General features: G+C 45.8%; 1 protein-coding gene across 2 annotated transcripts in view; it reads right to left on the bottom strand.

Annotated features, from left to right (window-relative positions):
• HTR4 (5-hydroxytryptamine receptor 4) overlaps positions 1-24793 on the bottom strand; it is a 154820-nt gene that overhangs the window by 65227 nt on the left and 64800 nt on the right. For both annotated transcript variants that reach the window (XR_005105663.1, XM_037396787.1), the window contains exons 4-7: positions 22414-22539; positions 21206-21406; positions 6593-6746; positions 4135-4703 (exon numbers count right to left, since the gene is read on the bottom strand). Coding sequence is in view for 1 of the 2 variants with exons in the window: in XM_037396787.1 (XP_037252684.1) it covers positions 4135-4703; positions 6593-6746; positions 21206-21406; positions 22414-22539 (1050 nt within the window). In the remaining variant the exon portion in view is untranslated. The remainder of the gene's footprint in view (positions 1-4134; positions 4704-6592; positions 6747-21205; positions 21407-22413; positions 22540-24793) is intronic.

Here is a 24793-nt window from a genome sequence, read left to right as displayed (position 1 = left end):
TACACAGAACTCCTGAACACATGCTATAGCCATCCAGAAACCCATATCTATTGCAGTTAATTATTGTACTAATTTTTACCATACGTTAGTTGAGTGCTCATTGTAAATTCTCCTATCCACTCATTTTCAGAATGATTCCCAAGCCCTTTCAATGAATGATATTCCAAACCATACATTATTAAAACTATGAATTGCAAATATTTATAATGAATTACACAATTTGTGCTGCAGCCAGAGAAGCAAACCTTTGTATATGACATGTGAGTTGCAATCTCAGCCATTGAAAAATGAATAGGGTATGAATTTCAGATTGTAGCCACACCTGCAGATTTCAATTCACCATTTCCATGTGTCCTGCCTGGATTTTGCAGTGGATGGTACACATCAGAATTGAAATAGGTGAATATCCAGGGGTAAAAAAGGGGGTTCTGGCAATTCCTACACTTTGCAGAAAGCAAACCTAGAAAACAGGCAAATGAAATTTTCCTTTCAAAGCTGAATATTTAATTTTAATCTCACATATAGACCAAGCTCTAACTCCAGCTCTAACCAAACCCTATCTCCTGGCTGCTCACAACATCTCCAAAACACATTTTGCGTCACTTTTTACTCTGCCCAAGGAACAGGTGTCTCCCGCACCAGCTGATGGACAGTTCAAGAACAAAATGGGTGCCAGGAAATCCTTTCCTCATCTTCTGGTTGTAATTTAAGGATAAAAGTGGGTTTGTTGCCAGGGGATTAAGAAAGCTGTGGTTACCCTCATTCCACCCCATCGCCACTGTGGCCTCAGGTGAGCTGTAAAAAGCCTCTCCCTGCCTGGGTCCCCCAGAGCACCACAGCCTTCACAAATCACTTGAAAAATAAATTTTAAAAAAAAGAAGGAATGAGAACTGTCTCCCAAGCAGTCTCTCAGTCTGCATGGGGTGAGGGCGTCTGCCTCTTCTCACTGTCGTGTTTTATTGCATTCTGCTCCTCCTTCTTCTTTTTTTCCCATTCCTAATATAAATGTGAAAAATCCCAAAATGAAAATGTCAGAACATTTTGACACTAAAGTTATCAGAAGAAAAAAAGAAGAAAAGCCTTCCCTCCCTGGAAGGTACTCTCACAGGTCCGACACATCCAAGAGCAAGAGCCTGAATTTTAATAGTGACAAACATATTCTTGCTCTTGCAAGTGCACCGATGAGACGATTGTGAGCAAGGACAGAAAGGTTTGGACAGGTAGAGCTGAAGGAAAGTTCAGATCTTCTCAAGACTGGAAATGGAGAGGAGTTAGAAATCCCAGACCTACTGTCTACCCCTCCTGACTCCCTTTGAAGCCAAATGACTCACCGCAGTTTGACACAACGTTGCAAATCCCTGCGGGTTTTTGGAGTGGAAGTCTGCCCTAGATTCAGCGCAAGGTCTGCCCTTCTCTTCATTGCTCTCCCTGCCAGGGTGCAAAAAGCAGCTGTAAAATCCCACTTGCACAACTTCCCCATTTGCAGAAGCTCTTGGTCTGGAAGAAACAACTCTGAGGTTGGAAAAGAAGTGTGTGAGCCAGGTCCAGCCCCTACGCAGCTTCCAGTTCAGGTGGTGTGAAGCCAGCCCATACAGGAAGCCTTCAGTATTTCAGCTGCTGGGCACAAACCCCTTGCACTTCCAAGCTAGTAAAGAAACGTACGTTGCATCTTGAGGGAACCTCACTAAATCTCTCTTCCATCCATGCTGGTCCAACCTTTTTTGCACTTAAGAGAGAAGCAATGAAGAAACAAAAATTCCTCGAGTGAGATTAACTATCCAAAGACTACAGTTAGTTGGTTTTGCTTTAATCCCCACACCTCTATCATCATCAGTGCGTAATCTGCACCAGGGAAAGAAATGATGCTTTTCTTATCAGTTACAAAGCTGAGGAGAACAGAAAATAATTTCCCTCTGAAGTGCTGATGTGCAGAGCCGCATCCCTCCAGCATGCAGAGGGAGGAGGGGATGCAGCAGTGGGAAGCAAGTGCCTTCTGCAGAGCTACGGCAATATGGCAAGGCAGGAGATGATCTGACTTGTACATGTAGCATGTTAGAGTGGCAACGCACTCTTATCCATAAAAGTACTCATAAAAGCTAGAAGTGGAGAAGATGCCCTGTGCAGGTTTGGTTCTTACAGAGCCTTTTGCAACGGCTGTCACACTTAGACCGACAGGGTTGTTACACATTTCCATGGCTAATTTCTATGTGGGATGTAGTACAAGTGGGAGGGAGAAGCTGGAAATGAGGAAAGCCTGGTCTCAGCTCCATGGTGGGAGTCACCATTTATTGCAGCCCACCAGAGCCTCCCCAGCTGGCCAGGGCAGCCAAGGCCATGGCCACCTCTAGCTTTGGGGGAGAAACGACTCTTCGCATTTGCTTTGGCTACCATAGGGTCATCGGTGCCTTTAAAAAGAGTCTTAAAACGGGAGTTGTCAGCACCTCAGGGACACTCGGCAGAGAATGAAGGCAACCACCAGCAGGCCAGCCCTCCTGGAGGTGTGCAGAGCCTCCTCGGCTGCTCGCTTGGGAGCCCGTCTCCACTGCTCAGCATCCCCAGGGCAGTGCTGGCCTGAGCCTGCCTGCCCCACAGCACACAGGCAGGACGGTGATGTCTCAGAGAGAGAACTTAGTGCAAAAGCAGCGAGACAACCTGGAGACATGGGGAGTCACCGGCATTGCGCTCTGCAACACCTGGAGGTCAAATGTCCACACAGACCAAAGCAATTTGCCTTCAGGGCTGATGTGCTCCCTTGCCCTCTGCAGCTCCAGCCCACACCTAAGAGGCTTCCTGTCGTCTCTCTGCCTTGTGTACTTAACAAAAAGCATTTTGTTGCTGTGCTTAATGGCTAGAGCAGACACCACTCTCTCTTTCTTTGTGCTGAGGCCACCAGGCTGGCCCCTGCACCGGCTGGGCACAGTTGTGTGAGGGCAGAGCCACCGTGGCTGAGCAGGGACAGCAGCCAGCTCTCCCACCCCACGCAGGGATGCGTTTCTAGCGTTCACCCCTGCAGCTCCCCAGCCAGACACGGCTCACCAGCTGCGGGATGGAGAGCTGTGCCCAGCAAGGGCTGCTCCCTGCGGCAAACCAGCAGATCAGGCTCAGCTGGGAAGTGCTCAGTGTCTGATATAGTCTCCGTGTGGGTCCAGCTCTGAACACAAACGTGGTTACAGAGTCCATATCTGCATGTGAAGCACCACGAATACCTCTACCAAAAGAACCACATCTCCTCTAGACGGCTGCATAGAAACACCCATGGTTTTACTCAGACTGCGGTTTGTGCAGATACTACAGGAGATGACTGTTCTCCCTGCCTGCCTCCCACTGCTCTGTGTGGTGAGAAAACAGCAGAGGGTGTCTCATAGCACAGAGCCCTCCGAACCGCACAGCCCACACGCTCTCCTCTTGTGTGGTACTCGGTGAAGGGTGGGCTGTGTGTGGACCCTCTGGGACGCCAAACCACCCATGCCCTGCAGGCCCTGCGACGCACGCTCACCCCCAGAGCTCCTGCACAGCAGGGTGCCGCTGCCCTGCGCAGGGGCAGGCTTTGACCAGGTTACAGTAAAAGGCAGGCACCCCAGCATCTTCTGGGCTGCTGAAACAAGATGGCAAGCAGCCCTCCTCTCAGAGAGCCACTGAGGCGCCCCAGCGGGGTCAGCATGATGGGGGGAGTTCATCCTTTGCCTTTCACCAGCTCAGAAGATGCAGCTGGTGTGCCTACAAAAGCAGAACATGATAAGGGGCAATGGAGGGGTATCATGATGCTTTTCCGAGAAAAAATAGAGCAGGCAGCCTACCCCAAGGTGCCCTCCTGACCCTGTGGGGTCCAGCTGTTCCCCTCAGACCGAACAGCAGGACTTCCCAAAACATACACACAACTTCTGCATTCTCCCAGCTCTTGCCTCAACACACCTCTGGAGAAACTGCACATGCCAACACGTATCTGTCATCTACAAACCCAGGTCTGTCTGAGCACCCTGAGGATTTCTGGGTGCTCCTCTTGCTCTCTCCCTTTTAAATATTTAATCAGTCAGATATTTCAAATGCAAAGCAAAACCAACCCTTTATGAAAACTCTAGAGAAGTACTCTCTCGAGTGATCCCAGGCATGTTGCAGCGTCTGAGAAACACTCACCTCAGTACATGAGTTGATCCATTTATTGTGGTTGTGGAACAGGGAACCGTCTGCCCCAAGATGGAAGGCCTTCGGTATCGTTCATCACCACAACACAGGATGATGAGGAAGGCACGTCTGAAAGACTTGTTCAGGAAGGCGTAGAGGAAAGGGTTCAACCCTGAATTGATGTAGCCCAGCCACAGGAAAGCTGTCCACAGCTTCCCCGGCACCGTGTAGTTTATGAAAGGGTCCACTATGTTTGTGATAAAGAAGGGGGCCCAGCACAGGCAGAAGCACCCCATGATGATGCACAGGGTTTTGGCAGCTTTGGTCTCAGTCTTCATGCGGTGCGTGCTGTGCTGGTCGGGGTGGTGCTGCCGGCCATCGGTGGGGGCCCCCGCACGCTGCAGCACCCGGATCTGGCGGGCATGCTCCCTGGCCGTGACGTAGATGCGGTAGTAGGCCAGCACCATCAGGAAGAAGGGAATGTAGAAGGCCACCACGGAGCAGGTAATGGCGTATGGCTTGTTGACCATGAATATGCAGTAGGTGGAGTTGGAAGCCTTGTTGAACTGCCTTTGCTGAATCTGGGGCGAGGGAAGGAAGGACAGGGGCAAAGAAGAAGGAGAAAAGTTCAGCACTTCTCCTCCAATACCAGCAGTGGGTTTTCCAGGACACCTCACCACCATTTTCTGATTCTCCCTCCTCCCTCCCATCCGCGGTACCTGCTTTACCCACCGCTGCCACTCCTGCCTGTGCTCACACCATGGGCTCTCTAGCCCTGCTGGACCAGCCCATGTTGCAGCTCTGGCATCCCAGAGCATGCCTCAACCTGGCCAGTGGAATCAGCTCAGCTCCCCAGTTCAGACACAGCAGCGTAACCTCACTCTGCGCCATGCTTTTTTGCAGTGCTCACTGCTCTGCTCATCAGGGTGTAGTTTTACCCCAAGGATGTCCCAAATTTCACCCAGCCGAGTCCCACAGGAACACTAAGGAAGGAGCAGATGGACAGGTAAGGGATGGGGCTGCAGCAGCTGGAGGGCAGCTCCAGACTGGGGTGCAACATTGAGCTGTGGCTCACGCAGGGGCTGTGGGCAGCAGCCTGGGCAGGAGGCGTCTGCAGGTTGAGATCTGGTCAATGACTTGTGACAGAGGCAGACAGCAGATGAAGAAAGGGGTCTTGCATGTGAGTTTGGGGAGCAGGCGGCAGAACTGGGACAGACGGGATTTCTCTGAGGCTCTTCTTGCTACAAAACAACGTCACTGCAGGTGCACTGCAGGCTTATAATTTCTGGTGCTTATTTCAACACCAGAATAACACCATCTCCTATTTAAAACTCTAATATCAAAATTATTTGATTGGGCATGTAAGGACGTTTAAACTAAACTATGAAGCATTTTCAGTAGGTGATGTTTGAACCCTGCACCACCTCTCAGCATGCAGCTACTGAAATCTGCACGGTGAATGTCACAGCAAGTTACAAGGAAGGGCAGGGCTTGCACCAGTGTTTGGAAAAGCTGGGTGCCGAGTCTTTTCTGAAAAGGTGGCGGCGGCAAGGAATCAGTGGAAGAAATCAGATAACTGACACGGTTTGTTAAACAAATAAAATGCACCTCCCCTTTCTACCAGCTGCATGTCCTGAAGGTGCTGGTCTGGAAGCAATTTTGGCTTTATCGCCTTGTTCAGAGGCTTGGCAGCTTGCACCTGTTATTCTCCATGAGCCAAAAAGTATTCATAGCTCCTTGACTGAGACTTGGCATAGAAGATGTCACATCTCTTTAAACAAGCTTTACTAAATAAGGTGTTTTCACAGTTTGCCATTTTTAATTCCTGCCTCTCTACACTGGAAGGGGAGCAGATCTGCAGCTCTGAACTCCTTCCCCTGTAGATGGGATCCTGCAAGTGAAGCCAGTCTGCGGTGGGGAACATTGACACCTGCTGCAATGACTCACACAGGGTAATTTCACCTTCTCCCCGCCTTCAAGGCTCACACCAAGACAGGGGATACAGATGGAACTGGCCCAAAGCACCATCCCTTTTGGAGAAGTCTGGGCTTCCTAGCTCTCCAAAGATTGCTAGCACGGCAAGGAGGGACCCTCGGGCTGAGCCGGCAGTGGTCAGCATGGCCCCAAGAGCTGCAGAGGCCAAGGGGAACCAGGGATTCCCAAGGTGCCCATCGGGAGCCAGCTGGGGCTTGGATAGTTTCCAAAGGACTACTCACTGAACTGATCAGTAGACGGGGGTAAAATCCTCTCCCAGAGCCACCACTCTCTTTGTGTCAGTTCTTCCACGAGAGACATTTCAACCCCCCTTAAAGACATCCTCCAGAAATTCAGCAGCCCCTCTGCATCGATAACAAGAAGTTTCTCCTTCAGCCTCTCTTGCCCTCTTTTCTCTGAATATTGCTTTTTAAAGAGGAATATACAGCACCAAATATACTTGATACCAGGTCGGTGTACCGCCTTAGCTACTCACCAGATCAATGATGCCAATGCTATTCCAGCCTTGCATGATAGGAAGGAAAGAAATAAATGTTGGGATTACCCAGCACCCTCCAAGCATTACAGCAATGCGCAATGGAGTCATCTTGTTCCTGTAAACCAGAGGTTGGCAGCAGATAGCATAGTACCTGCAAGGAGAAAAGCGAGAACAGCCATCATCAAAGGAGACTTCCAACTCTTCTAAAAATAAAACTGTAAAGCATTTTCTCCAGCTTGTTTCTCCTGCCTTTCAAAATAAGAGAAAAAAAAAAATGAGCCTACAGCCTATTTCCACTGACTGCCTCTCACACAAGGAACTCGGGATATTTTCACAGCATGAGTAAACAAGGTTTCATAGTGCCTGGCAGGGGAAAGCCAGTATTTTCTCTTTTCCAGCTAGGGAAAATGAGGCATAGCTTAATGCTGCGGTTTGTCTGAGGTCGCAGAGCAAGGGAGTGACTTCACACTCAGCCTTCCTCTCCCTCCTTACTTAGTCACAAAGCTGTCTGCACCCTCCTTACCGTGATGAATGAGTACACCTTCCTTCCATTTAGCCATAACTGAGTAAATATTGGGGTTTTCCTAACTGCAATGGACATTTATTTTGACAAGACTGCAAAAGCTGTTATTGCAAATTAACAAAGTGCTTCAAAGCTGTGAAAATATCAGTAAAATGAAGTGTGTTTTTCCGTAACCAAGCTCCTTTTCTACCTCTCAGGAATCAGCCTCTTCTCTGGCTGGGCTTGAAACTTCTGCCACAAAGACAGGGCAAATGTCTGCATGGGGCTTCTCGTCTTTTCATCATCAAGGGGACTTGCCCTGCACGCTCCTTTCTCCTCCTGATCCATCCAACATATTCATAGTACAACAGGTCCCCGCTCTTAAAACAACAACTAGTTCTGAACTAGAAATTTCTTCTCAAAACGATAAAAAATCGGATCTCCCGTTTGTCTGGTCCCTGTGCTACCCACCTGCTAGCAGATTTCTACATCAGGAAGCTGTATCGAACCTAAACCTGGAAATCTCATTGCTCTGAAATTAATATATGCCCATAAGCATAGCAGATGAGCAACCATATCATCCTGGTGCAGATTTTTGGTGGTCCTGACCTGAAAGTCTCTTTCAGGTTCCAAATTAATTATTTGTGACCCTTAGATTTTTGGATTTCAGCTCAGTGTGTAGGAACAGGCCAGTACTGATGCTCCCAGAACTGCAACAGGGAACCAAGGTCCAGAGACACAAGAGCCCATAAATTCTCAGGTCTTCTAAATAACCAACTCTATCATTCAGTTATGTGCCTGATTAATACATTTTCTTAGTGAATGAATAATGATCAGCTGGCAGATGTCATTTCCAGATGGGGTAAGCACAGAAATGATGCTGTACGGCGCCCCATAGGAGATGAGCACTGCATTGAACAAGTGGCCGCAGTTCCAATAATTATTTATAAAGGGAACGAATGAACTCCTGACAGGGATTTTTTTGAGTCAAGCCCCAACATCAAGGTATGATGTGTACGTAGAGAGAGCCTCACTGCTGAATGCCAGCAAAAGTCGATTTTATGAGGTTAGCAGAAGCTTGAATTAGAAACATTAAATTAGCAAACACAACTACCGCTGGACCACTAAACTGAGATGCCCATCAGAATTTCTAAGTGCCAGCAGCACATTAGACATATGTGAATGCACACATGCACATGTTTTATTCGTATGTATTAGAAAGACGTCCTTGAGGTGCACAATTTAATTCACCAAGATTTGAGTGGGAACCAACAGTTTCATGCTAAACAGGCACAAAAATCTAAGGATTTATGAATTTTTTTAAGACCTTTTTTTTAAAGTCATGTGGCGTCAACTGAATTGCTATATTTTGATAAAATCAGATGATATATTCCACACAAAGGGTTGAAATAATATCAAAGTGTCAAAAGAAAACATTTTTTACAAGTCTCTTTGAAACAAGATTCAAAATGTCACAGGGGGAAAATGTTGAAACAAGCATTCAACTATTTCAATTTCATTATTTCTACGTTCTCTTCTGGTTTCGTGAGTGCATGAAAATCAGCCTGTTCCTCTGAACAGTTTCACTTGCAAAGAAATGGCATATTTGACAGTAACTGTTCCTTCAGAGCACAGGGCTGATGTCCCTCCCGCCCAGCCATGGCAGTCCGTGGGTCTGGCTCCTGTCCCCCCCACCACGGCCCTCCCAGCCCGCCCACAGCGGGGAAGGAGAAGCTGGATAGTTTACAGGAACAGGGTTTACTTAGTTGTGGAGCTTGCCGTCTTTGGGTCATGACTTCAACGAGCGAGGGTATCCAGCCTCGAAGATACGCAAAACCCAACCGGGTAAGGCCCTGAGTGACCTAACCAAAGCAAGACAGATTTAAGCTTGAGTTGGCCCCTGGTTTGAGGGGAGGGCTGGATCAGAGACCTCCAGAGGTCCCTTCCACCCTACATTTTTCTGAGTCTATCAGACAATGAGGACCATCGTGGTCAGATGTCAGCATCTTAATGATTTCAGAGGATAGAATAAATATTTTCTTTGTTCCTAGGATAACTACCCTCCTTGTGACAACTACAATATGTTTGTGTAACCTTGTCCCGTGTTGCTGCAGCTTATTGCTTTTGGATTTCCCCCTGCTCTCCAGATTTCCTTCCCCTAGGAAACAAACTGACCTTTGAATTCAAACAGGTATTTTCGGTGATGTTTTTGACTGCTTATTAGGACAGATGGTGCTTCTCTTGCATTACCTGCAACTGCTCTTCAACTCCAAACACAAGGGAGATATAATCCGGCATATTTAACTGTTTACTGCCTGAGAGACACCTACTAGTAAGTGCCACCCAGTGCTGGACATCAAAGGATTCCTGTGACATGCCTGATGGCAAGTTACGGCAAGTCACAAGAGACGACATTTATTTGCAGAAAGGGCAAAAGAAGAAATTCAATAAATAAACAGAAAAGAACAACCAAGAAACCAGCTACCATTTCACAAGCTGAATAAGCAAACAGAAAAGGAAAACCACGATGCTGTGCTAATTAACTGCAGCAGGAAAACAATTCTTCCAAGCAGTTTGAGTTATTACATTTCTGTACTTCTATCTCTCTGCAGCTGACAGCATTACACTGACTTGTACATGCTATTAAAGGCCATTAGAGTAAAAATTATGCCTGTAAAAATGACATCTTAAGCTCTCATATTTCTTCCTTCCCAGTGATTCAGCAGCAATTTTCCTCCACTTACATGTCAAAAGATTATTATTTTTTTTTTTTTAATTTTTCTTTTTTTGCTAACTGCTGCTACTGTGATTTCCCTTGTGTTCAGAAAGCTGAGCTGCATTCCTCTTGCCCTACACTGTTATCAGCAACAAGGTTCTGCAATCAGAGTGCGGGTGACAGTTTTGCTAATGGCAAAGGAGGCAGCAAAGCCCACCGTCCACTTTTCCAAAGCTCAGCAGGATTTTCATTCAATGGCCCTGACAGTCAGATAATTGAAATCTCTGTATGCTAACAGAAGTCATTGAAGTCACACCAATTTTTGCAGTAGCTGGTGATTTGATGTATGTGATGGTTGAGGCATTTAAGCAGCTATTTATTCACTGAGAAGAAAAGTAATTATATCTCTAGGATTATCAATAGTTTTAGTCAAAAGCTGAAATAAAGGCATTTTTTTATTTTGCTTCTCTGCTTCCTTTAAAGCTAAAGCTGTTTTCCTCTGCTCATAAAGAATATCTATTATTTACTGGTATGACAGTGTGATGGATGAATATAAAGTGTAATACATACACATGATTAATATGATGTCCAACTTTAATTAAATAATAATTCTTACTACTCTCAGCCAAGACCCATGTTTCTGCAGTTCCTTGAAAATGTCCCTGTTACCTACAGCAGAGCAGATGACACGAAACACACCCTCCCCTCCACCTCTGTTATGACATTCTTTGCTGAAGGGGAAATACAAGAATCCCTTCCTGGAGCTGTAGATCTTCCAACTAGCTCCATAAAGCAAAGGTTATTATAATACTTTTCCTTTCCCATATTACACATTTGCCACATGAATGAATCAAGCGCTAACAGTTTAAAAGATGGCTCAAAAGAAGAAATCCATAGCTCCTATGGTCTTCCTTACAGCTCTTATGGCCACTGCAGATATGTCTGCCTACTGAGGGTTTGTGACCTGCCCAGCATCACTTGGTGGCTCTGTGACACAGTGCAGTGGCCCGACTCTGTCTCAAGGAACATAAATGTGATGCTCCCTGGTCTTCCAGTAGAAGTTCCAGCAATATAGGTGTAGAGGGGAACTGATTAGGGCCACGTGGATCAGTTCCCAAAAGCAGAGCCCTTGCGTTACAAACACTCTCCCAGCACCTCCAAGGGGATGCGGGTACACTCCTAACTGGTTCACAAAAGCTATAAAAACCGCGCAGATTCGGTGAGTCAGTGCCCCAGTCTGCGGGGTGATCTCCTCCACGCTCCTACAGGCATCACCAGCAGGAGCTGCTGCAGTCACTCCTATACACAGCGTTCAGGAGCTGTAAGATCCAAATGTTTTATCCTTTCCCAACAGGACTGGCGCTTTGCCTGCCGCCAAGCTCCTCTTTACAGTCAGTGCTATGCGTAAAACCAGAAAGCAGATATAAACGCTTGGTGAACTGTACATCAGCAACACATTTGTACCTAACAGCCTTCAGCACTTTGGGTGGAGAAGACATAATATCACATTCCTCGGCAGCAGGATCATGGACAGCTTGCCTAATGTTAAACTTGTGTATATGTGACGACAGGAGATGGCAGATAAGAGGGAAGCTGTGAAGCCAAAGAGAAAATAGACAGAAAATGAACCTCAGTTATAGTCTTGCCTTGTATAACTGAACGCTGAATCCGCTGTGTCAGCCCAAGGCTTTCATGGAAATGTAAGTGTTGTAAGTCACGGGTGTTTGTTGTTGCCATTTTGCCTGTATGAAAAATCCTACACATACATGCACACACATGCATGCACACTCCCTGTATCATGCCCTGCCTTTCCTCCAAGAAAAAAAATAGGAAAGAAAGATTCTTGGAAAGCACATCAACTTTTAAATGATAACACCTGTAGTTATTACAAGTTTATAGCTTCTGGGTTCTTGTAAACAAAAAGAGAAGACTAAGACTGAGGAACAGCATTGCATCCCAACACACTGGTGACCTAGATCTGACAGCAGCACGGTTTAGCTGTGGTCCATGGCAAGGATGGCTATTTGCGGTAGTGATGCATACTCATCAAACACGGACACGATGCTGGTGACCATTTGTGACCGGAATCTGTGGTCAAGACTGAAATCAAAGGTCCAAGATAACAAGCTGGGCCAATAACATTAACATACATCAGTTTCTGTGGTTAGCAAGAAGCAAGCGGTGATACAGCAGCCAGCACATCTGGCCACCCATCAGCCTGGACATCCAAGCGGCTCCTCAGGCCCATGGCAAAGGGAAAAGCTGCCCCGGCACATGTCCAGAGAGCAGTCCTGGAGTCAGGGATGCTCCAACCACACCACTGCTCTTTCCTTGCCTTCTGGGCATTATAGAAATATAATTACTTAGCTGCATTAGATAATTCCTTGCCCTTGGAGAAAAATTAAAGTACCTCCCCGGTGTGCAATACAATTTTTCTTGAGCTATGGGTACGTAGACGCTAGCCTGCAAGAAGCTCCTTAGATATCACCGACAGACAAATACATACCCAGTCTTTACTAAACAGACTGGTTCTGTGGGTGGCCCACATTTAAAACCATTTGGTGTCATGTGCATGTATAAAATTATTTACATACCATATGTTTTATCATCACTGGGGCCAAAACGAGCCTAGGAAAATTTACTCAATGCTCATACTGAGTAATTTTTTAAACCCCCTTAAACAATCTAGAAAAGAGAAGACGAGAGGGTGGGAAAACCGTGGGTGCTGTTAGCTCTCTCCCGAAGTCAGGGTGCAACAGCCATGCCTGTACCGGCTCGGTGCCTCTGTGCGTCTGCTGAACCACATCTTAAACACCAAAGTGGGAATGATTTGTCAGTGAGTTCCAAAGGCAAGAGAGGCCAAAACGTGCCATCAGAAGACAGCCAGCCTTGGCCAGCTGCCACCACAGGGGACACCTGAGCCGACAGCCGGGGGGAGGCTGAGCCCGGCAGAGGGGCTCCAGGGGCTGCTCCCCCCCGGCAGCCAGCTCCGATGCTGAAGGCGCTGAACTGCACTGATGGAAAACTCTTGCAGGCGACAGGGACATTTATTTCAGAAGAAAAACACCGCTTCTCCTAGCAGGACACAAGTTATACATAAGAATTGGGCTAGTTTGGAAAATCCCCATCCTTGCCATTTCAGAGCTCTGCTCTGGCGCGCTCCACAAAGCCCAAACCTGAGCGTGGGTTTGCTCACTCCTGCACTCCCTCCGCGAATCCAGACTGGGCCAGAGTCTTCAGCTGAACCCTGACCAAGTGGTGAACTTAAGGAGCTAGGGTCTCAGCTGACTTGTCCATGTGTGAAATTAAAACAGCACTACTGGTTTTGCTGATATTTCAGTGAAACCAGATTCTGGCCTCTGCATAACCAGATTTTTACTTTTTCTTTATTTATTTTTTTTTTTAGAGAGAGATGGAGAGAGAACAGCTTTTTTTCTTTTCCCTTTTCCCACCGAGCAAATAAGCTATGGCGTCTAAGTGTGCCAAATAAAACAAAGTTATGCATCGCTGGTCCAGAAAGAAAAAATGTCCTAAAATGATTACATCTAACAAAATTAAATTCTTATTAGAAAAAACAACGGCCTGCTGGTGTTGAGATAATTACACTGAGAAAAATGCTAAAGAGAGCAGTTAATTGGAACTGGATAAATTTAGCTAGTAATACAAACAAACGTATGTTGCCAAACAGAGATAGAGGACTCCTTCACGGTCCCCATGTGGGTCAGTGTGTGTGGAGGGTTATTGGCAGCAACAGTGGTGAAATAAATTACCATATTTCTAGAGGGTTTGTAAAGATTAATAAAGGACAGTGCATCCCTCCGGCTGTGCCACGGCCATCTGCTCTGTTATTTTTCTTAATGCTCTCGGACCTGAATTCTGCAAATCCCACGTTAGTTTTCTTGCCGAGCTGAACAACGACAGGGATAACTCCGCAGCTACGTGTCACGTCGTGCAGCCCTTGCGGACAGTCTCTGTTTGCTCTTGCTCAGCCCCTTCCCGCGCTGCCTCTCTGTTCCTCCACCTGGGAACTGTACCAGATCAGATGCCTTTCTAGCTGAAAAGGGCATGGGGGCTTTATGGCCTGGTTCAAAACTATAGCTGGAATTTGTGTCATATAATCAGATTGCTGACTGCCTAATCTTTACTTACTGATAGCTATTTAAAACCTAATAAGTCTCCCCACTAATAAGCTCCCCCCGCCCCTGGCCAGCCAGCAGATGTTTCACAGAGCACTGTTTGGCTCAGCTGCTTTCTTCCCGTCCTTGAGGAAGACATCACACTCTGGACCTTGAGCCCTTTGGTGAGCCAGTCGATCCTGCCGTGCCCCAGCTGGGACACCGTGCAAAAGAGACGAGCACGGGGAGCGATGTGATGCAGCACTGGAGGCAGCAGGCAGGGTGGGCAGAGCCAGCGACCACCCCAACCTCGCCGCTCCTCTGCCTCCCACACGTGCCCTCCCACCCGGCACAGGGAGAGGGCTACCTCTCCAGATGGGCTGCCACGGCAGAGCACCGGGCTTTGGGAGTCTCGAAAACATCATCTCTCTCAAGGGATCGTGCTAATTTGATGTCTGAACAGTACATTAATGTTAATTAATGTTTGTAAATGGCGCAACGAGCATCTGCCACTCTGGTGCTCCAACACTCTTTGGATACATCTGCTTTGCTTTAGCCTTTATTTAGCAGTGATTATGGGGTATGTTTGAATCCCAGTAAGATTAGCGTTGAATAAACAGACAGTTAGGTCCATTTTGTTGTGTGTTATACAGCACATTGCAAATGTTTCGCACACGCCAGGCAAACAGTGTACCTAGTGCCCAGCAGAGACACAGACTTGGAGGAAAGCTTCCCGGGCTGGGACACGGCCAGGAGAGCTGGAGGAGGCAGAGACAGGGTGCAGGATGCTTTGGTTGCATGAAAACCAGAGGTGCCAGATGTGCACCTAAGCCCAGAAATACAGACATTTAGGACCTATTCGTTTCTCTGTTGTTTTGGGTTTTTTTTCCCCAAAGACTTTGAGAAGTAATTGTACTGCAAATTCTACTGCAAATATTAGAGAAGAAAATTACCTTTCCTGACAGGTTAACTCTATTTGGAGACTGTATCATAGCTTCTTGGTCTATTTATAGGCAGTGCAATTATTTTTATTGCATAAGGACAAAGAATGGATAAGTATGCATAAAACGTGCAATAAATAAATAATTCAAGGCTAAATATTTCTTTCATATTAGAATACCAAAGAGATTATGAAAAAGCATAACGCAGTGACAGCAAAATTCAGATTCAGTGAGTCCTGAGCTATCTCTGACACCTTGGACAAAAACTTTTTCAGATGAGACTGAGAGTGTCTCTAAGTCTCTGAAGTTCTTTGCTCCCTGTGTCTGACCAGTACAATCAATTTACCCTGTGGTGATTTCTCCAGATTTTCTCAAATGCCTTTGAGAATTAAAGCCTGAATGCCTTCTTTCTTTCTTTCTTTCTTTTTCAGAGGTCATAATGGAAATGGATACAAGATATTATCAGATAAAAGTCTTTTCAAGCAACATTTTCTGAAAGTGTTGAAAAGAATGACTTCCCAAACTAAGTCCTGAGGGTTAGATTAACCACCCAGTTTTCTTAAAAAAAAACCCCACAGTTGTATGCCCTGAAATAAAACAGAAGGCAGCAAATACATGAATCACAGAAAAAACACCAGCTAGAAGCAGCATACTCCCGTAAAGGCTAAATGAACACAGAGCAACAGCTAGCAAAAACTAAATAAAATACTGGGAAGGAAGCAGTGCTGTCAGTGCTCCGCCAAGCCAGCTGCCAGGATCGGAGAGGCCGTGGGGATGGAGAACAGGTCGACGATGGGCTGAGTCACCCTTCCCTGCACAGAAACCCAGGCATCCATCTACCTGCTCTGACATTTCAGGGATATCCACCACTACCTCCTCACCTACTCTGTCCTCTTAACACTGTTTAAGAGTCAGTTCTCACCGTGGGGAAAAAAAAAAAAAAAAGAAAAAAAAATCACCCCAAAACAAGCAAAAATGGTCACAGAAATTCAAGTTTCTGCCAGAAACCTTTAAAACCTAGGTCTGAGACTGCAGACAAAAGGAGGAAAGACATATTGCTCTTGCTCATATCAGAGTGAATATTTTGAGCTGACCTGAAAGTTGCTTGAAGATGACTGCAGAATACTGCAACAATTAAACTGGCTGGAAGTCTTTTCAAATCTCAGTTAATATTTGCACAGGACAAGGGAAAGGTATACCTTGAAAGCCTGTAGCTCAAGTCCCAAATGGAAAATTTGGTGCAAGCAGCTAGAAATGAGGAGACTGTGCTAGTGTGTTAAATCCTAGCTGTGAACAGTACATGTTGAGTACACCGCTCATCTGGGTTAGGGGATGGTTACTCCATCGAGTCATTAATCACTATCAGGCTGCTCCATCAGGTACCCACATTTTAACTAATATGCACCAGGAACAGCACAACTTTTTGAGTTCAGTCTGCAAAAGGAAAAGGATTTTAAAAACTGGCAAAGTGCTCAAGAAATAGGTGCAATTTAGTAGTTTTTTGTAGTTGTTATGTATTCAAACATGACTAAAGTGTGGATATTTTTACTTTTTTTCATCTCTAGCACTGACATGAAGTGAGATTAAGATTTTCTCCTTGCCCTTCTCAGGATGGTCACAGACGAAAACACACCTGGAGATGAGTGCTCCCAGGACAGTCCCAGCAAGGGGCTGGTACATCAGGGAAGGAGAAAAAAGGTGGATTTAAAAGGTGGGGTATAGCTTTCTTTCAGTATGGAAAATGGATCTATTATTCTGTATCCACCACTCCCATCCAAGCTGTGCTGAAAATCCCTGTTGTCCTGCTTGCTGAGCAGGTTTGGAACAGCAGCCAAATTCATGGCAGCAAAAGTGAATTAATCTCTGCGAAAAGGACACAGGAGTAAAGTGGGACTGTCACTGGCTCTAGGTGACCTGCAGCATGACATGGCACAACAGTAATACCCCCCTCAATGTAGCAAGGAGGAGACCATGGGACAACCTTAAGGACATGGTAAGAGCCAGAATCAAAATGTCTATGTTTTCCCTGTCTTTTTCCATCAAAATGCCTCCTCTGAGAGATGGAGGGAAAGACCCATGTTCACTTCAATCAGAAAAGTTATTAGACAAGCACGGTAGGAAAAATATTTAATGTCCTTGGTCTTTGTGAATGTTTAGACCTGATAGTGTTGCTAGGTGTGAGGGGTATCAGAGTTTGGAACTGCAGGCATCGAGGTCTGCTGCTTTATGGTAGAAAGCAACTTCTTCTATACAACATGTTTTCTGACCATGCCATTGAGCAAGCACTGCAGAAATGTAAAATACATGGCTAATTCAGGAGAAGTCTTCTAATAGACTGTTTGGGACATGAAAGAGCTCATGAATGAGCATAGAAATTCCTGGTCAGGTTAGGACTGTTTCTGTGCTCAAGGATGATGTCCAGGTGGATGTTAAACAACTTCAGCGATGGCTACAGTACCCTACTGGTGTCCTACTAAGCCATATTTTGAAAATCACATAAATCAGTCAGTCAATCAGAGAAAGAAATACTGCTTTAAGAGAGGAAGATGACTAGGGACAGACCCACCTCCATAATATTTTTGTTTACAACGGTTCAGGACAGCTAGTCCAGGAGGCACCTTGGTCTGTTTTGAGCACCGTGGTGGGTAGTCTGAACTTGACGTTTGGTCCTGGAGAACCAGAAGCCTGGAGTCTTGGGACTCAATCAGATTCATACACGGTGTCTGATCAAACAGAGAGTGATGAGAGCCACACTTGGGATTCTCTTCTTCACATGAGACAGAGAGATCTTGGGCTTTCTCTTTCAGCTGACACTGTCAGCAAACACAGACTTAATTGTGCCTTCTTGTACTGGGAGAAGAAACATGCATTTTGAAACATCTGAGATGAAATCTTGGCTTTTTTCATGCCAGTGGCAAAGTTCCAAATGATTACCCATGGAGTCAAAATACCATCCAAGGTGAGCTTCTACAGCAAGACTGAATGGCTAGGACAGCTACATATGCCCTGCAAAGATTAGAAGACAGATAAAAGTTTCTGTGGAAAATCCTCCTTTGGAGAGGAGCAGCCTGTCTTGGGGATGTTGCTGTTAGTGCTCAGCTGACGGTGTTGTGTGTGGTGGTCACTGCTCTAACAAGCACTTAATAAAGTAATTTTGAGAAGAGAAACAAGAAAAACACAGTACCAGAGATTACCTAAAATTTAGCTCAGCTCTACAGCTAGTCTGCAGAGGCATCATTCTTCAGTGTGAAGGCAGCAAACGATAAAGGCTGCGATAATTATCCATGTCAGGCTGCATCCAGACACCCGCTTGGGGAACCTTTCCTATCTCTCTGCCTGGGAGCAAAGAACAGCACATGTATGGTCAACACATGCGAAAGAGAAAGAGCATTTGTGTGTCCTGAAATAAATCCCAGACATCTGGCAATTTCAGGTTGCTCAGTTGTCAAAAATTGCTGCTGTGTTTCTGTATCCCAGATAACACAGCTCCGCTCCCTCACCCCTGAACTTGCAGAGCTTTTCAGCACACGCATCACTCAATTAATTAATTCATCCTTGGCTTATTTTCAAGTAATTTGAACTACTGCCTAGTCTAATATGGCTCATGTTAGGGGGGACTGCAAATATTGAGGGATCCCTCTCTGTCAGTGTATTCATAGGGAAAAAGTTTGCAGGCATTCTGGGGAAGATTTTTCTTTTGCTGTAACACTTAAGATGATCTCAGCTTTTGGGACCTTCAAATTCAGAGCTCTAAGCACTTTTTTTCAATCAATTTGGCACCAAGATTGGTGGATGTGGGTGGGTTTTTTAGCCAGCGTGTGTGTCAATTTTTAATTCTACTGTAAAGAATCTTTTTAATCCTGAAGAAATAGGAAGAGTGTTTCTGTTGCAGCAATTGCCTCAAATGCACACTCAGTAAGCAGAAATCTTTAAAAGCAGGATAATTTTATCACAGAAGGACGAGGCACTTCAATGGAGCAAGGCTGATGTGGGAGTCGTTCAAGCACAGCGTCCATCACCTTCAGATGCCAGGGCAGGGGGTGCTGCACCTTCCCAAAACCTTCTCAGAACACATGTGGAACAAACCTAGAGAATTAGTTTCTTCCAAAACACAGTTCCAACCCCTGCTTTCTTTCAAGACAGCTGTTCTCCTCTTCTGTGTAGTAGTCTAGTGATTAAAGCATTGGCTTGGGATGGGGGGGGTGAAGTGGGAATCCCCAGACTCAGCTCCCCATTTCTCTCTGTCCAAAAGAAGGGGAATCACCTATGTGTTACTGTAAGCAGTGATGCTCACCCATTGCTACAGCAACTCTGCATCTGGTGGAGAGAATTCATGACTCTGGACAGAGAATAAAAGAGCATAGAGGGACCAGCAGAGCTCCTGGTGTTTACATTCTGATCCGAATGTTTCATTTAGTACAGAATAATCTAATCCATCTCATCTTAGGGCTTTCTTTGGTTGGGTTATTTTTTACATTTCCAGCTCCTTCTACTGAGCTGGGTGTTTGCAAACTCTGCCTCAGATCTGTTTACAAAGAAAATTTTCCTTATAAAACCGTAATCTCTGTTCTGTATCCCTAATACATTAACTCTGAGCCACACATTTCAACAGTCATAGAGCCCAGGGTGCCCCAACCCCTTCCCCACCCCCAGACAAGGCTGTCCCAGGAACATGGGGACCGATGGGCACAGGCAGCAGCAGCAAGAGCCCATGACACAGCAGGGGTCTGCATGAGGGTGGCATATGCAGGAGAAAGGGGGGAGTTTCCCTTCTGTGGACCCCACACGAGGTACCTCATCCCTTGCAGGTGCCAGAGATGAGGGTGTGCAGGGGAGGGGGGAAAATAATATTTTCCCCTCATGTCTCCTTGTCTACACAACCCACCACGTTTAACGAAGAGCCCGGAGAATCGAACTCCAACATTTTATATAACAAGGCCACATCCAGAGTGCAGTGCCTAACATCTGCTTTACTGGTAATTGGCTCAAAGTGGCAATTTGTCAACGTTTTTAAGATAATGAGCTTCCTATTTGTGTTCCAGCCATCTGAACTTCCAGATAAGGAAACGTGCTGTAGCTATTGCACATCAGCTTCTCTCTGGATACAATACGGCATGTGCCGGTGCCCCTCTCTCCCACAACAAAGGAGCGCTGCCCATCAATAGAGAAGTTAATCAAGTATCTTTTGAAGTCTGACTGCATACAGACTCCGGACGAAAGATGCTATTTGAATACCAGTTGTCATGATGATGAGTATGATTATGGTTATTTTGGCCATATTATTACTAATAAGTAATAGTATTTTTAAAGGTATTGAAATCTCTGCACAGAGCTCAAATAAAAGCTCTAAATATTGCTTATTAGAATAGACGGTCAAAATTATTTCTTCTAAGTATTTACCTAGTAAAAAATTCTTGATATTCTGTATGAAAAGTTCTGCCATTTACCCTGAAAAACTGCAGACAACAGTAAAACAGAATTGTTTGCCATAAGTTATTTAGGATATTGGCCTCATTTTAATTTTTCAAGAAAAGTTTGAAAGAAAAGAAAGTTTTTAGGATCTCCCACAAAGCCTACGCACCCATTTCACCAGCTTTATTTACCTCCTTGTTAGCCTTCACTAGCAGAGATGCACAAATGGATGCCTTAGAAAAATATCCCATAACGTTTAGGGGGGGGGCTGCTCTTTTAGCTCTTTCTCCATATAATCTAGTAATATAAAGCACAACGTGTCACTTAGTAATATTGGTTTTCATCTACCTATATGGCTGCTAATAGCAGGAACTGTAGTTTTGATAGCACTTGTAAGACATGTCCAATATTTTTTGGACAAGAGAGAGAAAGGCAAGTAATTTAGCATTTCAGTCCCTGGGAAGGTGGGGGTCAGCACCACACATCGAGCTGTTCACCAGCCAAGCCCCCTCTGCAGCCCCTGGCAGGGAGCAACGTCCCTGCCAAAAGGATGCACCTCCGCAATGCAGGATGCACCTCCAGCTGTGACAGCTGCAGGTCTTCCCTTCGGGTACATCTTTGAGGTGTCTTTTCTGCACTTTAAAGAAGAAACTTCTTACGTCTGATCAGTAATGTAAACAGAGCTCTGCCACAAAGCAGCTGAGAACCTGGCTTGCTCTTTTCGTACAAATCTCATTCCTTTTAAAGTTTTTCTGCACTCCTGAGGATTCAGAGAACTCTCTCCAAAACCAGCTACTGAGAGAGATTTATTGCTCTGTGGTACTCAGCAGGTTCATATTTGTCCTTTGGCTACCGCTGGACGAGCAACAACACTGAAGAAATTGAAAGCAACTGTAATTATTCTCAATGCCCTTCTGTTCATACCTGTCCAGAGAGATACAGCACAGGTGCAGGATTGACGCTGTGGTGAGTAGGACATCGAGGGACGTTCGGACCAGGCAGAACATGTCTCCATAGATCCAGTTGTCCTGAACCAACTCAATGGCTCCAAACGGCATCACCAGCACTGACACCAGCAGGTCAGCAAAGGCAAGGGAGACAATGAAATAATTGGTCTTGATTTTCCTGCAGACAAGATCACAAAATCAGGGTGGAATAGTTTCAGTGCAGCATCCTCTACATGTAGACAGACATTTCAGCTTGTGTTTGCGCCTAATTTGCTCCATCACACTAAAAGGTTCTCTATAATGTGTTCCTCCCATTATAGGGTCATCCCTAGCTTGTTCCTGGTTTTACAGCTTAATATCCACCACATTCCCTGCACAAACACATCTTTCTGCTCACATAAAAGAGGCAAATAGATGCTCACAGGCCTCTGCATGTGGCTCAGCCTCACAGCTTGCATTGGAGAGTTTGGGGTGGAGAAGGGGGATTTTATTTTAACTTGCAAATTGAGAAAATCCTTCCAGAAAGCACTGAGAAGAATCTAGACTGAAACTGTAATTTTAACTTGAAGAGTACTTTTTAAATCATAACAATAAAATAGAATTAAATCCATTAAAAATCCCACGCAGAACATGAATAGAGGCTCTTGAATATCTCACTCTGCTCTTGCAGCTGGTCTGACAGCTCCCAGGGGTAGCAGCAAGCCTTGAGACAGGAGTTTTGCCTGTGCCCCCTGCCCACCCCCCACCCCCCCCCAAATCACTGGCAGCATCTGCCAAGCTGCAGCAATGCAGCACAACTTTAACAGGACCTTGATCTGTGTGGTTTTCCGATGTTAGGATTGTTCAGAAATTTGAGACAGAAAAGGGATAGAGGCCAACCCGCTTCTCCAAGGAGGTGCTGCTTAGCTCTGCTTTTCAGTGATTTACCTGGGTGTTTTACACTGAGTGCGCTAAAAATGTAGAGGATGGATAATACATGATCCCACTGCCGCAGTGTAAACCCGAGTGGGGACGCACTGAGGCCAGTGCAAGAGCCTGACATCGCCACGGTGCGACGCATGGCCAGGGGCACCCTTCACCACAGCAGTTTGTGCCCTCAGCTGTGGGAATGGGGGGGTTTAGGTGGGGATTTCCCCCTGCGCCTCCACATGGAAGGGCAGGTGGTGCCCGGCTGGGTGGGCTCACCTGAGCTGCCTGTCCCGGCACACAGCCACCATCACCAGCAGGTTCCCCAGGATGGCCATCAGTATCACGGTGGAGATGAAGGTGAGCAGCACGATCTTCTCCGCTATGCCAAAGCCCTCACTCGAACTGGGGAGCACAAAGAAACAAAAGAGAAAAGAAAAGAAGCTGCAGCAGCACTAGGAGGGTGTCACAGCACTCTCCAAACTATCAAGCTGCAACAAGGTCTTTTACCACCTCATACCAGCATACCCTTCATACAGTCCCTCTGCTGCCTTCTCCTCGTCTCACCTCATCCGGAGCACGTGTTCTCTCTCCTCTTGCTTCTGCCTCTCTCACCTTCTCTCCCTCGGCTGCCTCTCTTCATTGGCTCTCAACCTCTTAGCAGGAACCAGCCACAGCTGCACCTCATCTACATCGCCCAACCCACCGCCCTGAAGCCAGCCCACAGCTGTATATTATCAATGATAATTAACCCAGCTTCATCCCTCTACAGGAGGGGATGGTCCAGGGAGGTGCCAGGCACAGGCACTCCTCTGGGCGGGCATCAGAGCAGCATCCCCACGCCTGCCACAGCAAGGCAGCCTTCCCACCCAGACCAGCAACAACGAGCATTTCATATTTATGGGGAAATCCGAGGCTTGTGCTCATCAGCAGAAAGGCTACAGGCAAAGGATGTCCACAACGCCCGTGGCCACCCAGGTCTCCCCATGGTGGATAAGCCGACGCACACAGTGGAGGAGCCCATTCCCAAGAGCTGGAGTGAACCATGCCTGACTTCTGAAAGTCCCTTCCAATTCAGAGCCTCTGGACAAAAATGTTTTCATTCTCTTTTCACCCCAATAAATAATGTTATTTTCTATGCAGTTTTTGTTTTCTTTCCTTTCAGTTTTCCTTTGTTTTCCCCAAGGTTTTCCTCAAGATGCGCACTTTACAACTTGAATGTTGAAACCCTCTGTGTAATCTTTTCCCTTGTTCTCTCTTCCCTTTACCAGGTGCCACAGAACAAGAGGCATTGTGGCGTGCTTTTTTTTTTTCCCATTTGATAACTTTTCCAGAATTAAGAAAAATAAAATAAATATTCTATTAATATTTTTAAATATTTTATTATTTTGTAATATTTTAATTATTTTTTAAAGGAAGTGCCCAATTTCCTCCTCCCTGACATCCACAATCTCTTTCAGTTAATGAAGAGAAAGAAATCAAAAAGGAAGGATAACACGACAACACAACATTGGAGATATTTGGAGTCTGCATTTCTACAAGTATGATGTTAAAAGCTTCAAAAACTGTTGTTGGGGCTTTTTTTGGAGCCTGCAAAGGTCATACAAAACTTGCAATTAATAGTGTTCTGTTCCTCATAAAACTGGTTTCATTGCAAACTTTTGAGCCACTTTTCCTTTAAAGCTATTTCTAATTACGTATCCAGAACAAAATGCATCCTAAACCTTCACCTGCTTGGGTAACTTTCCCTCTTACATTAGATGGGTGAGAACAGGAGTGTGTTTGTGTTATCGAGGGTGGCTAGAAATAAACTGGCATTACGAGCAGCACTTGACACTAATTCAGCAGGGAAATTTCTTCACAGCGTACGGAGCTGGTATTCAGCACCAGGATTAATGTTGTGAGATTGTTCCGTTAACTGAAAAAAATGAACTGTGACTCTGTTTTATGACTTCCTCTGGGGTCGCTTATTATTTACTAAATGCATTTCAGACTTTTACACTTTATCTCACTGAATTCTCCTGATTCTGGCAAAGCTAAAAAAGGCAAGAAGCTGCTGAAGTCCTGCCTCCACTACCTGTGCCATGTTAATAAGCTTCTAGCAACTGCCTTCACCCTGAGCCTGCACGTGGCACAACCACCTAATCCCAGCCTCCGTTTTTGTCCCTAACAGCAATGCTGCTCTCAGTATGACTTTTTTGTCCACTGCCAGCTGCACCAGAGGGTCAGATCGCAGCCTGCTGAAGTTGGACTCTTCATATTGAGTACGAACAGTATCTTAGGAATTCTTCAATTTCCAGTGTTTTACAAGGAAATACATCACCAGCTATAAGCTCATCCAGATGGGTGAGGATGTTTATGAGTAATTGAAGAGGAAAGGAGATGCCCTGGCCTCACACTACTTTTGTAGGAGAAAACAGCACCAGGCAGATCTATGCAGGCTCAAAACAAGTGCAATTATATGGCTATAACAAGAAAGAGGTCCAAGGCAACTGCACATCCTGGCTTCATAAATCTGTGTCCCTGTGCCAAGCAGTGCTTTCTCACCTGTGCGAGCACAGATCACTTTTAATTCCAGATAATCTCCTGTGTTAAAACGAAGAGATTGATAAAATGTCATGTAGAGTGAACAGTTGGGTGTATCCCACCTCTCCACCAG

Source organism: Falco rusticolus, chromosome 8, assembly GCF_015220075.1.
Source record: "Falco rusticolus isolate bFalRus1 chromosome 8, bFalRus1.pri, whole genome shotgun sequence".
Lineage (NCBI taxonomy): Eukaryota > Metazoa > Chordata > Aves > Falconiformes > Falconidae > Falco > Falco rusticolus.
This window is presented reverse-complemented; position numbering and strand designations above follow the sequence as displayed.